The sequence below is a fragment of the Rousettus aegyptiacus genome, unplaced genomic scaffold (assembly GCF_014176215.1).
Source record: "Rousettus aegyptiacus isolate mRouAeg1 unplaced genomic scaffold, mRouAeg1.p scaffold_m13_p_1, whole genome shotgun sequence".
Classification (NCBI taxonomy): Eukaryota; Metazoa; Chordata; class Mammalia; order Chiroptera; family Pteropodidae; genus Rousettus; species Rousettus aegyptiacus.
The window spans coordinates 93945143-93963045 of NW_023416284.1; the positions used below are offsets into that span (position 1 = coordinate 93945143).

At 45.3% G+C, this 17903-nt stretch overlaps 1 protein-coding gene and 1 pseudogene across 1 annotated transcript in view; one reads left to right on the plus strand and one right to left on the minus strand.

Moving 5' to 3' along the window:
• Window positions 1-1297: 1297 nt before the first annotated feature.
• On the minus strand, window positions 1298-1413 carry LOC118604174 (annotated as a pseudogene).
• A 1309-nt stretch (window positions 1414-2722) lies between these two features.
• The window catches only part of PNPLA1 (patatin like phospholipase domain containing 1), a 37399-nt gene continuing 22218 nt past the window's right edge, over window positions 2723-17903 (plus strand). The window contains exon 1 of the mRNA XM_016152692.2: window positions 2723-2927. Within this exon, the coding sequence (XP_016008178.2) occupies window positions 2723-2927 (205 nt within the window). The remainder of the gene's footprint in view (window positions 2928-17903) is intronic.

Sequence of the window (17903 nt, forward strand, 5' to 3'; positions counted from 1 at the left end):
TTCATTAACCTGTCCTCCTTCAGCCGCCGCCCTGGCCCGGCCGCCAACATCCCCGAGGAGGCAGCACTAGCCTCCTCCATTGTCCTCCAGCCCTAGTCTCACTGCCCTCTCAGGACTCTCCTGCTTGAAAGCTCTTCCAGCTCCTCCTGAATGTTGAAAATAGATAAGGCCTTCCTCTTCCAACCCCACCTTTCTGTTCTACCTAAGCTCCCTGATCCATCTGCTCCAGAAGTCTCAGCTCTTACTACCCTTTGATAATAATAGACATACCACATGCCAGGTATTTTACAGCCAGATCTTTAATTTTTACAACCACTCTGAAGCATAGGTGTCATTGTCTCCTTTACAGATGAGGAAAATTGAGGCCTGAAGAGGTTATACAGCTTGCGCTGCCTGTAAATAGCAAATCTGGAATTCGACCCAAGTCTATCCGATCTGAAGCCCTTCCTCCTGTGTAACTGCCCGCCATCTCGCCCATCCCCGCTTCTGCATGGAGCTCGTGCTGTTCCTTGCCACAGTACCCTCCCTCTTCCCCACAGCTTCTTCAAACCCCCCACCAGCTCCACCACACACCTTCGCTGGTGGTTCATTCCCACGCTGCTCACCCACACCGCTCAGCTTTTCTGGCAGGAATTGCAGCCCCACACAACTCAGTACGTAGTCATAGACTGCCTTGTCTGGCTCTCTGGTTACGTCACATTTGCCTGTCTTGTTCTCAAAAGTCTGGAAGTGTCTGGGTTAAGGGATGATGCCTGCATTCACTCCGGTCCCCCAAGGGCCTTGGCACTGAGCTGGGTGTGAAACATTCAGTGGATCTGACCTGATCTCCCAGGAAGGAGGCAAGGTCCCAGTGCTCCAAAAGCAGGTCAGACTCCATCGGGCACACTCCACCCTCCCCCAGTGGTAAGCCTCAAGTCTATCCGTGTGTGTACACGCACACACACACACACAGTTTCTCTGCACACACATTTAATCAAAAGGTCTCTTTACAAACAGAGCTAATTCTATACCTGGAACTACCTACCCAAGAGAGAGCGCTCCCTCCTACGTGAATATTGGGTTTTGCCCTCATTGTAGAATTCCAACACGGCTCAGAACTGGGAGCACCCTGGGGTGGGTGAAGCACTGATACCACATCCTAACAGAGTACGGAGCGATCAGACAGGACTTGGTGTCTCGAATCTAATTCTGATTCTGTCTCTGGATGGTCTGGGACAGGGCATGGAGGAAAGGGAGAGACATGATCTTGCCACTTGGCTGTGAAGTTTTTATCTCTCTATTTATTTATTATTATTTATGCCTACAGCACCTGGTCCTCCTAGGTGGTCTCCCATCCAAGTACTAACCAGGCCCGGCCCTGCTTAGCTTCCGAGATCAGACATTGGGGTTGTTCAGGGTGGCATGGCCGTAGACCATGGACTGTGGCTCCCCTGGGGCATGAACCCAGGACCTTCTGCATGTAAAGCAGACATGCTAACCGCAACACTATGGAACCACGTCCTGAAGTTTTCGATATGTGAGGAAGACTCTCCTTTCCAGGGCTATACTGCACGGCTTCAGAGGGGGCATGACTGGTGCCCCTGGAACTACCCCGGGCCCCATGTGCCACCTCCCTTGCCTCCTGGGCTCCAAAACATCTCGGCTCTGATTCTGATGTTCCCATATATGGTCTCCCAAGTTGTTCAATCTTGGGGTTAAATAGTGCCATCTCAAACTTCTTATTTCAAAGTGGGAAGAAGAACATACAATATGAAGCCCTAAACACTTAAAATGATCTAGATTTTAGACGGATTTCTTTCCAGATACTTAGGAGACAGCACAAAGTTTTCAGGTTTGGTGAGAGGGCACTTGACTAAGGGTCAATGGGTCATCGAAGAGCCAGGGAAAAAAGACAGTGAGGATGGAGAGGCATCAGTGGGTGGAGCCCCAGAAGCAAAACTTGTCTTTACAATTTTGCCTGTAGCCAGTCCTAACATGTGAACAAACACGTGAATAAGCAAAGGAGAGCTTACTTAATACGAATAAATATAAACAATGGTGCAACATGCCACACATGCCTCACGGAGCCTGGGGAAGGAGCCCAGGGAGGGGCAACACTGTGGGGAGTGTGGGTGGCGGGAGGGTGTTCCCTTCAAAACCCAGAGCCAGTATGCCAGCCCTGCCCCTGCAGGGAGGGACTTGACCTCCTGGAGCAAGGCCAGTGTTCAATTCCTTTACTGCCACAACAGTGAAGGAGAGAGAGGCATCCTCTGATAACCATCAGAGGAAGTTTTGCAACTCCCATGTGTGAAGCCTTCTGGGCTGAGGGCTGAGTAACACCCAGCTCTTTGGGCCTGGCCCTGAGTGGCAGCCGTGAATGCCCCTACGTATGGGCGGAGGGACGAGGATTCTGTACCGGAGATGAGTCTAGCTACACAATGAAGTAGCCACTCAATGAAGCCAGGGCGCCCTCACAGGACCAGACGCTGCTTGTATGCCTCATCTTGGGTCTGGGGCCCTTTACTAGGCTTTGGGGCTATCTCCTGGCAGAGCTCAACAGGCCCAGGCCACGGCTGCCTGAGCCACCCGTGGGTGCCCCAGCCGACGGGGGAGAGACGGCCACATTCCAGACTCTGGGCTGGCACAGAAGCTTGACAGAGTTCCAACCGGAGGCAGCCCTGGCTCAAGCAGACCAGCACTGAAGGGTGACTATTCTCCACCACGGGGGGCCCAGGCCTAGGAGATGGAAGAACAGGTGTTCAAGGGGGACCCAGAAACCCCTCATTCCATCTCCTTCTCAGGAAGCGGCTTCCTCTGCTACTACCAGGCTGGGGCTGTGGACGCCCTGCGGGACCTGGCCCCCCGGATGCTGGAAACAGCTCATCGCTTCTCTGGGACTTCAGCAGGTGCGGTGATTGCGGCCCTGGTCATCTGCGGGATTGAGATGGGTAAGGCCTTTGTCCTGGGTTCTCTGGAGAGCCTCAGGATTGCTCAGGGATCCTTTTGAGAGCAAGCCAGGCCTTTGGGGCAGCAGGAAAAGATGAGGTAGGTTGAGTGGGATGCAGGGGCTGCAACATTCGGGTCGCACCATGTGAGCCTGGACCCGCCTCTCCCTCTCCCTCAACACTCTTACCAGTGAAGCCCTGTCTCCTGGTCTCCTGGGGCCTGGGAGAGGGAAACTCAGGGTCTCCCCCAAACATTCTGGTCTCAGGAGTTACAACACGACACAGTGAGACATAGGGGTGAAGTGTCTCCTGCCTGGGCCTCGTTCAAAATGCAGATATCCTCGGCAAGGGCAGCACCTCACATCTTTATCACCTTGGTGGGGATGGGTTTGTCAGATCCTCTTTCAGGTGGCGGGAGGGGCAGGAGGGGGACAAACTGGGAAGGATATGGAAGCTCTCACTTCACCTTCTACCCTGCCAGTCCAGGGGCCCCAGAGAGAAGGACGGGGCCACACTGTTGACCTAGAGGGCAAAAGCACCATCCTGTCAGGGAGCCAGACACTTTGCTAGCAGCCACAGACAGTAGGCCTAGACCTGGTGCTAGAGAGGCCCAGTGTCCACATGGGCTGTCCTGGGCTCATTTATTCATGTACTGAGCTGCCGTTCTGAGCCAGGCTCTGTTCCAGGCACTGGGGACAAAGTCCCTGTCCTCGTGGAGCAGAAATTCTAGGGAGAGGAGACACGTAATAAACATTCCAACATGATGTCACGTCAGGAAGTGTAAGATCTATGAATAAAATTACAGCAGGAAAGGGTCAGAATAAAGTGGGGACTTTTTTAGAAAGGGTGGTCAGAGGATCCCTTTCGTAAGAGGTAACAATCAAGCAGAGGCCTGAGTGAAGGGAGAAAATAAGCCATTTGAAGACCAGAAAGGAAAGAATGTTCTAGGCTGGAGAGGTTGGCCAGGGGCAGAACACAAAGAGCCTTCTAGCCAGAGTAGCAAGCTCTGACGACGGAGATGGGGTGCACAGACAGGCTGAGAGGGAGGCAATGTGCAGGGGCCGGGGCCGGTGAAGAGCACACACTCCCGGTGGATTGGATTCCAGCTCTGTCATTTCACGTGTGGACCTGAGGCAAATTTTTGAACTCTCTGTGCCTCAGTTGCTGCCCCTGGAAAGTGGAGATTCTAGTAATACCTAATTCCTAAGATAGGAACAAGGAGGCTATTGTACATCTAGGCTAGGGGTGCGCGAGGCAGGTGGCTCGGTGGTGAAGGAGATGGGAAGCGATTGGATTCAGGACGAGCTTGGAAGGTAGCGTCAGCGAGACTTGCTGAAGAGCCAGCTGCACTGAGAGGAAGAGGTGCCAGCAGGGTGCCTTCCCCGCCTGAGGGCTTCTGCACGTGTGGGAGGTCTTTGTCTTCTTTATCTTCGTTTTAAAGATGATAGTAATGCCTGTTCACTGAGTACTTCTTACATGCAAGATAATTTTCCTTTTTGATAAGTGAATTCTTTCTCACTGCATAGAATTCGACCAATGCAAAAGTACAGAGAGTAAAATTATAGGGAAGTAAAGAAAAAGCCTCCATTGGCCCCCAACACCCCTGGTCTCCAGTCCCAATCTCTGCCTGCAGTCAGTGCTAGGGGCTCCCCTGGGACCTTTCTAGATTTTTTTATTTTTATTTTTATTTTTATTTTTTTATGCACAGAGTCCTCTGTGAATGTGGCAGTTAAACTTCAGTCACCCAATGGATCCAGGACAGGCCTTCAGAGAGGGGTCGTGGGGAGAGCCCCCACTCCCTCGTCCTGGACTCACAGAATTCCTGCCCTTGGAGACATCCTGCTTCTGGGGTTCTCTCCCTTTCTGGGTGTCTGTGTCGCTCACCTGCTCCGTTGCTCCCACTCTCCTCATGTCTTTATTCTCTGAGAGAGTCATTGGTGTCTTCATCCTCTGGCATGCAAGGACTTTTCAGAATTAATTCGATTCAATTGATTCAAAAAATATTGCCAAAAGCCTCCTTAGCCAGGCTGTGACGGGCATGGACAGCAGGCGAGAGGCACTAAAACCCATGAGAGGGACACCTAACTGTGGCCACGACTAACTGCTGGACCATGTGGGGCCTGTGATCAGAGGAGAGAAGTTCAGGACCATGCAGGACTCCTTCTTTTCACTCCGCAGCCTGTTTATGAGATGTACCACGTCTCTCCAGTCTCCTTCATTCATTTGAACTGCCATGTCATTTTCTATTAACTAGCACCTCCTTTATAACAGGCGCTGTTCTAAATCTTTGGGATATTAACTCACTCAGTCCTCACAACAACACTACGAGTCGAAAACCATTATTATCTTCATTTCACAGAGGAGGAAACTGAGTCACAGAAAGCTTAAATAATTTGCCTAAGGACATACAAACAGTATTTGGTAAAGATGGGGTTCGAACCGAGTCTGCCCAGAGTCTACGGACCCAGCCTTTAAACCATTTTGCTTCTTGATGAAGGAGTGTCAGGGGGTGTGGATGCTGGCTGTGTAAATAGTGGACTCAGGTGGAATTTGCACACAGACCTGAAGGAGGTGAGGGAGTGAGCCACGAGAACACCAGGGAGAGCATGCCTCACAGGGGGACAAGTGACTTGTGTAACGTCCCATCATCAGTTAGAAGCAGAACAAGAGCCAGGACTCAATCTTCTGATTTCCTTCAAGGCTTTTTACCTCTTTCAGAATATATTTCACTGAGACTATATCACTGTTCATGTAACCATTCTTTTGATGGAAATGGACCAGTTTTTGTGGTTTTAAACAACACTGCAACAAGCATCCTTATTTGTGTCTGCCATGTCTGCATGGAATGTTTCCCTTGGGTACCCATCACGTTAACTATACAGAACTGGCTAAATTCTGTATAGAATCACTCATTTCTCCACAATGTCAGCAACCCTTAATACTTCCCGTCAGACTGAAAAGTTCTAATTCAATCTAAGGAATGTGAAGTTATATCTCGCTTCATTTCGCTTATTTAACCCGCATATCCTGATTACTGTATATCTATTGACCACTTGTGTTTCCTCTTCTATAACTTGCCTGCTCATGATCTTTTCCCATTTTTCTAGAGTTAGCTTTTTTTCTCTTTAACATGTAGATGTTCTTTTTATAGTCTGTACACGAATCATTTGTCATGTAGACATTGTAGCGATCTTAGTCCACTCCATGGCTTGTCCTTTTATTTATTTATTTTTTTTACAAAGTCTCCTGTCATTCAGAAAATTTCAATTTTAGTAAGTCAAATGTATCGATCTTTTCCCATTACGATTTGTGTTTTTTAATATTTTTTTGCGACAATGATTTCTTCCATATTTTCTTTTAGAAGTTTTAGGTTAATTCATCTGGAATTTATTTTGTGACTAATTCGAGGTAGAAATCTATGTTTTTAATGGTTTTTCCATGTGCTGACCAATTACCCCACAACATTTATAGACAGTTCTTTCTACACTTGTTTGAAATGCTGCCTCTGGCTTATTCAAGTTCCTGGATTGTCAAAAGTCTATCCCTGGAGTCTCTTCTTTTTCATTGGCTAATTTGTCTACTTCTACACCACATCACTGTTTTAATCACCAGAGCTTTATAATAAGGGGCACATCATATATGGCAATCCCTCTCCTCCTTGAGTTCCAATTTCTTCTTCAAATATCGCCTCTGTTATTCTTGACCCCATCTGTTCCCCATGTGAAAAGCTCTGTTGGGATTTTGATTGAAATGACGTCTTTCCATTTATAAACATAGTCTATCTCCTTATTTCTTCTGGCCAATTTTGTCCTTCAATAAATACTTTGTATGTTTTTTATCAGATATATCAGTTTTTGTTGTTGTGAGGAATGGGATTTTTTTCCTATCACATTTTCTAATCTAATTGATTATTGCTGATATAAAGGAATGTTGACATTTTTTGCCATATTAATTTTGTTTTGAGCAACTTTGTTGAACTTTCTTAATATTTCTACAAGTATGTTGGTAGATTATCCCATGTTTTATGTATAATTACATTGTCTGCATATAACCAGAAGTTTGTCTCTTTTTTTAAAAAAAATTCTTCAACACATGGCACCCAGGGCTTTTTGTCCCAAGAGTGTGTGTTTTGTTCCTAAGGAAGCTGAGGCAGCTGTAGGTTCATCTTCTGGAGACAAGTGCTTAGCTCTGTAATAGGACCAATTTGGGAGCATGTAAAAATGTTTGTAAAAGCACTCAACACAGTGCCTGGTTTTTGAGATGCACTAAACCTTTGTTCATTCATTCATTAATCTGAGGAGAGATGATCTCCATGACAACCAGTAGGGAGCTCAGGATTTCCAGTCTGGTCAGAAGTGGGGCTGAGAACTTCCCTCAAAGCTGCATTTGCATAATTTGAAAAACATTTTTTTTTTTTCTTATCAGAGTGAGGATTTGGTGGACTTAAAACCCTGTCTCCACTTAAGCTACTACTTTGGCAACTTTCCTACTAAAAATTCTGTCTGGCAAGTGAATCCTGTATTCACTCATTCATTCGATGAGTGTTTGTTGCGCATACACTAGCCCCTGCACAGGATGCAGAGATATAATTCCAAGTGAAACTCTGGTCCTCAAACTAGAAGGCAGCCACCAGGTAATAATGATACAAGAAAGTTCCAACTGAATGTTAGAAAATTAAAAGGCATAGGAGTGCAGAGGGAGGGAGCAGATGCCTCCCATCATGGAAGGCCTCATGGAAGTGGCAGTTGAGCTAGTGCTTGAAAGGTGAGTAGAAGTTTGACAGGTAGAGACAGGTTAGGCAGGAACCTAGGCCTCTAGGGAGGACATGGCATGACAACAGAGTTATGCAGTGGGAAATGTGATGCTTCCAGGGGGCGGGCAGAGAGTGCAGGTGGATATGAGGGTATCAGAAAGGCGACTTTTGGCCTACCAAGAGTTGTCCAAGACGGGAAAGGTAACAGCCTTTCCAATGTACAGCCATGGTCGAGACACGGTACACTTTAGAAAACTAAGGTGTATTACCTCCCTGAGGATGCTATTAGTGTGTGGATCAGGCATTTCATATAGACACCTGTAAAATATCCATCAAAGTCCTGGGTATGTTCTGAAAAAGAAGAACACCCACCCTCAATGCTTGTTTGACGCTCCAGGGGCCCTTATAATTTAGTACAGTGTGACTAAAAGGACCTGTAAACCTGAGATCTTCAGATTCCTGAACTGAAACCCACAGTAAGAAGCATTTTTTTAATATTGTGACCCAGAGTAAACATTAACTAAAAGAACAGTTTCATAATAGAATACTTACTATACTCTACGCCATAATTTTGTGTCTCTTCTAGAGAGACTTAAAAAAAATCTTCATTAAATCAATGGTCCTTAATCTCAGCTGTACATCCAACTCACCTGGGAAGCTTTTAAAATGTTCATTGCTCAGACTTCTCCCAAACAAATTAAAATCAGGATCTCTGGAGGCAGAGCTAGTCACCCAGGTGATTCCGATGTACAGTGATGCTTGCGAACCAGTGCACTTCGGAAAACTAAGATGTATTATCTACCCAAGGATGCTATGAGTGTATGGCCAGGCAGTGGGAATGGATTAGGCCTTTCACACAGAAACCTGTAAGATACCCATCAAAGTCCTGGACCAATGAAAATTCTGTATCTGACTAATAATTAATAATCAGATACGGAATTTTCATTAATCTGGAGTGAGAGAAATAGTTTCACTACAGTGGCTTTAGGCTGGATTAGTTTTCAATGAGGGCCTCTGGCTGGGCCACAAATGAGAAAGACTGAATTTGGTTAAAAGGGCTCATCTATCTCCTCCCCTTAGCCAATCCCCACTCCCAATCTATTTTTCAGAGAAGTGGTTGAGATCTTTGGCCCAGAGCTTCTCTTGGCTGTTTTTCCTCCCCTCTACCCATTTTTAAAAACAGCTTTACTAAGTTATGATTTAAATATCATACAATTTTCCCATTTAAAGTGTACAATTCAGTAGCTTTTAATATACTCACGATTGTCCATCCAACATCACAATCAATTATAGAATATTTTAATTATCCCCCCAAAAAACTCCATACTCCTTAGCTATCACCGCTCAATTTCTCCATTCCCCTAAGTTTCTGGCAGCCACTAATCTAGTTGCTGTCTCTATATATTTGCCTGTTCTAGACACTTAATACAAACAGGATCATACAATATGTGGTGTTTTGTGTCTGGTTTCTTTCACTTCACGTATTTTCAAGATTCATCCATGTTATAGGATGTGCCGGTACTCATTCCTTTTTATTGTCAAATAATATTCCATTGTGTGGATATACCACATTTTATTTATCCATACATTGGATATACATTTGTGTTGTTTTTACTTTGGGCTACTATGAATATGCTGCTATGAACATTTATGTACATTTTTTTAAAATGCTTCGGTAAATTTTTTAATGGGAAAATTTTAAACATATAGGAAAGAATAATATAATGAACTCCAAGGACCCACAATCTAATTTCAACAATTATCAGCATTTAAGAACTGGGTTTTATCTATATACCCCTCGCCCTGGTTCATTTTGTTTGTTTGTTTATTTGTTTTATTTTTTATTTGGAAATCATTTTAAACTCACACAGAAGTTGCATGTAGGCTCAGCCAGCCTTGTTTTCAAGAGAGCATTTCAGAGAATGTATCTCTCTGCGTATAAGAACTGTGAGTCTAGGGAAAAGCCCAGGTGAGTGAGGCTGGTTGACCTCCTCACAGCACAGGACAGTGCAGGGCAGGCACCTGATCCAGTAGCTGATAGGTGAGGGGAGGGATGAGGGGACAAAGCTGGCTCAGCTGAGATCATCAGGTGATTTTGTTTTGACCTCATACAGTAATTGCTTTTCAATACCTCCCACCCTACCTTTTCAACAATGCCAACCTCGACCGACCTCCCCGACAAACGCCCAAACCACTAAATAAAATATCAAAAGGGGGGAGCTAAGGATTGGGGCTGGGATTGGGAAATCTTCTCCCACTTCCATAGTCTCAGGATGCATATCTCTGTGCCTTTGCTCAAACGGTTCCTGCTCCCAGGGATGCCGTCCCCTTTCTTTGCTCCCTCTGTTTCATCCCCTTCCCATTCTCCGAGGTCTACCTCAGACGTCAGCTCCTCTGAGAGTCTCTCCCAATTCCCATCAGGCACTAAATCCCTCGTGCTCTCACAGCCAGCTCTAGGGTAGCACTTGCCTCAGAGACCAGAATCCCCATGGGAAAGAGCACTGACTAGGAAGCAGGCTTTCTGGATTCTAAGAACAAAGGCTACCTGTGTCCTAGGGTCAGATTATGAGCCTAGCTTGTTGCACACTTTTTCTCACATGGTCTTTCAGGGAGGGGTTTATTAAGGAAGGAGGTGGGGTTTGGACCAAAGCTGGTCTGACCCTGAAGTCCAAACTCCTCTCTCCAGCCCTCTCCCTTCCCTCCTGTCCCAGGAATGCACTCAAGCTACCCTGAGCCCAGCTCAGCTACTGAATAATGTGAGAAAACAATGCCTGCTCCTCCTTGGGACTGGCTCTGGGACTCAGCAGTGGCCCCTATAAATGAGCTTTGCCAAGTAAGGGATTGGTATTATAGTTGCATTGGTTGGGACAGCAGAGGCTTCAACAAGACAGAAGAGCATTGCTCACTCATGTGGCCTTTGCACTCCAGTCCCCCAAGGCTGGCATGGTGGCTTCACAGAATTAGTACTCAGGGTCTTCCCATGGAGCTGCTCACAATCCAAGAGGGCTCCCCAACATGTCTGCATTCCAGCTAGTTGGAAAGGGGAAAGGGCAGGGCATGTCTCTTCCCTTTAAGGACAGACCTTAGAGGTGACGCACATCATGTCACCTTACATCTGATGGATCAGAACTTAGTCACATGGCCACACCTGACTGCAGAGGAGTCTGAGAAATGTAGACTTTATTTTGGGAGGTGATGTGTCTAGCTAAAAATTGGAGGTTTGATTGCTAAGAAAAAAAGGACAGAGTAGATATCAAGGACAAATAGCAGTCCCCACCACGATAACCATGATTGGTGATATGATGATGTTGGAGAGACTCTGTCCCTGCATGGAACCAAAACCGTGACTCCATAACCACAGGGTCAAGTCCAGTCTGTTGGTTGAGGAGGGGCGCAGCTCCGAATCATCAGTAGGCTGCCCTCCTAGCAGCCAGAGCCTAGATAGAGCGTCTCAGTCCAGCCGGGGGTCCCAGGCAGTGCATCCGCACCCGTTGCCTCCACTACCTGAGATGGCTTCCTGTTCTTCTCTCAGGTATCTCACGTCCTCCCAAGAACAATCCCATTTTGCCCACTGGATCTCTTTCCGTAATACCTAGCTTGCCCACAGAATCTATCCGCCTATTCTAGCACTTGATGACATACTGCTTAATTGTTTCGGATGTCATTTCTCATTTTGTCAACTAGATTGGCAATCCAAGATCTTATTGGCCCCATCGCTCCCACAAATTGCTCTTCAAATAAGAGCAGCACGACCAACTTCTGACAATTGCCGGCTGTTGGCAGGCATGCCACCGAATGTCTTTGCAATTTCTATTTTGGTGTTTACCTGGCTCTTAGACGATTTTCTGTAGTTATAGATAAGACATAATACTGGTATATCATAGAAGGAAGTTCAGCAAATGTAACTCCTTTATTTTACAAATGATTGTAAACCACTTAGTCCAGTGGTTTCCAAACTGTGTGTCAAGGAGCTTCAGACTTCTACAGGGAGGGGAGGGAGGGTGAGGAGCAGGAGATCAGGGGGCGGACATACAGTGAAGCCCTGGGGCCGGCAAGTAGAGGCCTGCTATTGTCCATCTTATATACTGGTTGTTTTTTTTTTTTTCCCTAAAATTTTACTTACAGTGTTTTAGTGATTTTTTTTTTTTTAATTTGAAAGCCACTGTTTGAGCCTAATTCCCTCAATGTGCAGACAAAAAAGTTGAGGTCTGAATTACAATAATTAAACGGACCACTCGCCCATTCATTCATTCTAGGTCCTGTCTGCCCTCCTGGAGCTGATAGTCTCTGGGTGAAATCAAGCCATAAATAACCAAACATATTAAAAAAAGTTCCCGTATGTACGCTCAAAGTTGAAAATAAAGCAGGAGAAGGGCGTGGTGAATGATTAAAGATTGACGTTCCAAGTGGGCTGGTCAGGAGAGGCCTCTCTGAGGAGGAAGTAAGGGAGGGAGAGCCACGTATGCTCTGAGAGAAGACTGTTTCAGGCTGGAGATCGGCAGGTGCAGCATCCCTGTAGCACAAGTGTGTTTGCATTCTCAGAAAGGAAGACAGCTGTCCTCCTGGACAGGAAATGGACTTTGCTGCTAATCGCTGTGGGTCCTTAATCTGCTGAGGACCCGCCTCGCCCTTGGTTTTTCCATTTGTAACTTGGGTAGGGACACATCCCTTGGACATTATAGTGAGGGGCAATAGAAGTCATGGATGTTCCTGGCACAGTGCCTTACAAATTTTAGTCACAAAATAAACCTCTGATAAATGAATGTCGAATGAACGTATGAATAAGTGAAAAAAAAATTATCTCGAAATAGAAAAGCATAGGTAAAACAGCATTTTTCAAACTTAGGAAGAATGTCCTAGATAACTTCCTAAACATTAAAACAAAGGTCACTGATCTCCAACCTGGTCTGATTAACATTTTTAATACTTTAATTGTGGGCTCATCTGCACAAGGATTTGTTTTTTCCATGGGAATTCTGTGTGGCCTGGGTGGAAGAAGGGCCTGTCTAAGCTGGTTTGCAGTGACCTTGGCCAGGCACCCCAGGGCTACCTCCAACTCAGGAGCAATTTTCAGGGTAATTACTCTGTAGATTGTGTCAATTCAAGCTCTAAACCCACACATAATGCAGGTGTGGGGCTTTGAGTCTCTATGGGAGACTGTGTCTTTTAACCCACAACCCTAGACAGAGACAAACCACTGGCCCCTTTCACTGGTCCAGCATCTGTTGCAGGGTCCTGGCTTTAAGTGGGGGTCTCAGTTCAATTCCCCTCACACAGGAGAGGACCACAGCCCCTGTCCCCGCCAGTTTCTAGTCCAGTAACTGCATGAACAGCTTTCTCTTTCATGAGGAAAGCACTGGCTTTCAGTTCCTTCTTATTTTCTTTTCTTCTTGGATACTGGGTACACTTTTGGAATCAAAATGACTTCATCAAAAGCCATTCCCAGAGTTATTTATCTTCCCGAGATGGCAGCATTTTCCGTAAAAAGGGACCCTGTTCTGATTTATAGCTTAGTGTCACATTTATTACAGCTATTTATCAAGCACTCGCAATGTGCCAGGCAATGTGCTCAATGTTGCACTAATCATTTAATTTACTCTTCTCACAGCCCTATCGAGTAGCTACTATATTTATGCCCATTCATATCCAAGGAGGAACCAGGTATTGAGAAAGATTAGATGACTTTCCCAGGTTTATACAACAGAGCCAAGCCTGGGATCTCTTAATTTTGACATCCCACAGCCTCTTTAATCGTTATTTCAGAAGTTGCTTTGCAAGCAACACGACAGCTTTCCTGCCAAACTCCATCAGCCAAGCAATCATATGCACTTTGCTTAAGAAAATGAGATCAAATGACATGATGTATGCAAAAAAGACTTTTTATAACATGATATAGAAATGATATCACTCTGTGCTGTAACTCCCACTGCCACATTAGAATCAATATCTTTAAATTCACTCAAAGTAACTTGAGTTTTACATGTTTAACCTCTCTGACCAAATGGATGAAGATTTACTTTCCCCAAACAATCCTTTTGACTCTTAAGTAGAAAAGACTTGAATGGAAAATCTGGTAAGACTCTAAATGTGTTGGTTACGCAATAGAAACATCTGACTCTTTGGAAAGCATCTCTTGCAGGTAACATACTGAATCCATTTCCCCCAATAATAGCAGGCGTTATCTGAGGCCCTGCTGAGTGGCAGGCACTACGCGTCTAACAGCTTTGGTTAGTCTGTTTTTTCTTTTATAATGATAAACTTGTTATTCTGGAATAATGCCAGATTTAGAGAAAAGTTGCTGAGATAGTCCAGATGGTTTCATATATCCTTCACCCCTGTTCCCCTAACATTAGCATCTTACACAACCTCGGTACGTTTGTCAACACGAAGACATCAACATTAGAACATTATTATTAACTATAGATTTCACCAGCTTTTTTTACTAATGTCTCTTTTCTGTCCCAGAATCCAATCCAGGATCCTGTACTGTATTTGGTAGACCCATTTTTAAACCAGCTTACTCAGAGAGTATTAAAATAGCATTGTTTTCTTGGCTTTACTTTAGAATCAAATTCAGCAAAGATAGTTGAGCTCCATTTCCAATTCTACAGGGAAAAAAGGTAAAAATAAAATAAAACAAAACAAACAAAAAACAGTAAACAAACCTCAGGACTGGCTTGGCTCCTATGAAAGTTAGGAGTCGGCTCATTGATCATGAGGGCAACCCAACTCTGTCCTTTGAGACCACCACATAAAAGATAATCTCCTCCTCTGCCCCAGGTTAGGGTCTTATGCCCATCAATATGGAGACAAGAGTTAGAACCAGGTTTGACAGAGCAAATTGCTCTGTGATTTGCCTCATCACAACCCTAATAAGTCCAGTTGAATCACTGAAAAATTCTACCTTCCTGACCACTAGTTGGAAAGACTCCTATCAGCGCAGTGGAGAAGACATTCTTTGATTTTCTCCTTCTCTTCATTTGTTCATTCATTTTTAAACCACTCATTATTACTTTATTCAGCAAACATTTATTAAGTCCCTACAGTGAGTTTTCCAGGTACTGAATTAAATGCTAGGGGCATAAGGGGGAACAGAACAGAAATAATCCCTGCTTATGGAACATTAAATAGTTAACTTATTCATTCTCGAACACCTACTAAGTGTTCTACACTGAGCTAGGCAATAATGGAGGATACAGGCCCTGTCCTCCTCATCAACATGAAGACATCAACATTGGTACATTATTACTGATGTAGCTACCCAGAGAGACGGGAGCAGCCACTCAGACGGCCTGAGATAACTGGCGCAGACGGTAAGGGGAGAGAGAGCGCTAAGAGTGAGGGTGGTCAGGGAAGGCTTTAAGGAGGAAGCCCAGAATGTAAGCTGGGCTTTAGGGTGAGGTCTGGACAGATGTTTAAAAACAACAACAAAAAAATTGCATGTAGGGGGAGCAAAAAGCAGGATTGTGCTCTTTGTGCTTACTGTGAGAGAAGAGACAGACCTGACCTGAGAAGGGGCTTTGAGTCAGGGGCTAGAGGAGCATGCATTTGAAGACGTGCTTCGGGTTCTGATGCTCTAAAGAGAGTCTTCCTGTCTCCTAGGCACATCTGAATCTAGAAAGGCAGAGCCTGAGAGTTTTTGTGGGACTACCCCTTCGTCTCACAGTGAGGAACAGAATTTCTGAGAGACAGAGGGCATGTCCCGCCCTGGTGGAGCCAATGAGCTGTGGTGAAAAGGACCCTCAGGACTTCAAAGGCTAGCTTTGCTGTTTTTCAGCTCTGTGACCTTGAGCAAGCTACTAAATGAGTTTCTTCACCTGTAAAGAGGAGATAACCATGGTACCTACCTCAACAGAGTGTCATGAAGATTAAATGAGACAATGAGGCTTTTGCACTTGACACAGCACCTAGCATCAAGGAGGTACCAAGCAGTGAAAGCTGATAAGAGCAATAAACAGTGGGGTGGGTTTCATGAGAACTTCAAGATTCATGTAACATAGATGGAGAGAGACACAGGTAATGCACCCAACCAACTGACGTCTTGGATAGCTGGTGCAGTGAATAACTCTAGTCAATAGAAATGAACTTTAATATCACAGTTTTGAAAGAGGAAGGCATGGGTGTTCCTCTGCAGTGGTGCCCTAATTTGAACAAATGCTCTGAGATGGCCTTTTTTCTGAATAGCAGAGTCTCACCTGGAGGTCGGTCCCCTGACCACACACACACACACACACACACACACACACACACCCTCCAAAACAAGACAAAACAAAACAAAACAAAACAAAACAAAAACTACTCAAGACTGGAGGGTGACTAATTCACAACTCTTGGGTTATCCCCGTGTCCCCTCACTGGTGCAGGAGAGTCTGTAGGGTGGTAGGATGGGTCACAGCCTAGAAGGGGGCGGTATTGATTTTTATCTTGAAGCATAATCCCAAAGGAAATTCTAGAGCTACCGAAGAAAATGGGGGAAAAATGAAAAGCAGAGCAATGGCCCTGAGAACATTGTGAGAACTTTCTAGACACATTCCTTCTCTGCCTGCTTCACCCCAAGGTAATCAGCAGATCTTTCAGTGAAAAGTTAGGGAGATTGTGCCTGGATTCTGAGGGAGAAGCCCACAGAAGCAGGATGAGGGCTTAGGCCTTGGGAAAGAGCCCCAGGGCACCTTAGTAAGAATCCAGTGATGAACCAGTGGGAGGCACTATGGTTTCCATGGCAATCTGATATATAAGATGGTCTGAACTTTTAAAGCCAATTCTTTAGTAAACTCAGGGTTAGAGAAAGGTATGTGTGGAAGATTATTATCCATAAAAAAAATGTATTATTTTTTGTTTCTTTAAGAGCTTACTAGGTCAGAGTTGTTTTGCTTTTGGCTAAAGCCTATAATGCGTTCAGAACAGAGTAGAAAATGAATTTTTTCATATATTCCAGTTCCGGCGTAAACTAACATAGACTGTGAGGCCTAGGGTATATTCATTCTTTATTCATTTCCCCATCCATCCATTTAGCCAGCCAGCCACCCAGCCAGCCAGCCTTCAGCCATAGTTATTGAGCTTAACCTTTATCCTGAGCTGGATTTTTTACCTGTAAAATGAGAGAATTACTCTAGTATTTTTGACCTCGACTCCTAGGATCTTAGAGTTCCAGCATGGTGCCTTCAGGGACTTCCTTCCTAGGGTGGGGTGGAGCAATCAGACAGGTCTAAGACCTTGCTTGGTTTCAACTCAGAACAGCCCTGTTTTTAACTATTTTATGTATTAGGTTTCCACTTAAGATTTTTTCTGCACGAAGGCTCCCTGACTGAAAAATCACTGCCCCAGAGGGTCTCTGGGGACCTTCCAGTGGCGACACTGCAGCTTCCAGACAAATTGTTTTTCAATAAATGCTCTTGCAGTGTGGGGCTTAGAAATAAAATGGTGAATAAACCAGCGTCACTGTTCCGCAGGAGCTCGCTGTCATCGTGAGGATAAACTGTGAAAACCTGCTTGCGTAAACGACTGTTGTTAAGATGACAATAATAATTATTATAGTGGAGTCGGGCAGTCAAGCTATACCCACAGAGAAATGTAGCCTATAATTCAGCCTACAATTGGGAACCAGGTAGAAGCAGCAGACTCCCAGGGGCTCCACACAGGGACTCCGAGAATTGCGGGGTTTTCCTGGGAATGCATCTCTGCACGCCAGTGCTTCCCCAGGGGCTGCTGTGTCCCCCTGCTTCGATCATGCTCACCAGCTCGCAGCAGGGGAGGGGAGGGCGGGCGGCGGGAGGAGTCTCAGCAGTGATTGGCTGAACCGGAGGTTGTTGCTAGGCTACCAGTCCGCGGGAGACCGGGTCCTGCGAAGTCCCATCCTCCATGGCAGATCCGTCCCACGCAGCCGACCTAATTAGTGAACCCTGTGAAAGGGATCCCCAGCAATGTAAATTGTCGGCTGCAAAATACCCATCTTTCTAGGATTTTTCACTTAACAAGAAGCCTTATGGAAGACGGGAAGAGAAGCGATTTTTATTCTCAGTCACCTTGAATAGCTGCTTCTCTCGGGACCTCAGTGTCCTCCTTCAGTTCTTGGGGTTCATCCATTTATTCATTATTCATGTATGCATTCATGTTTATTAAATGCTTATGTTTCAAACATTATATCAGGTGCTAGGGACAAAGAGATGAACGAGAAAGATACCATCCTTGCCCTCACAAAGGGAGAAACAGTAGGCACTTAAGCAAGT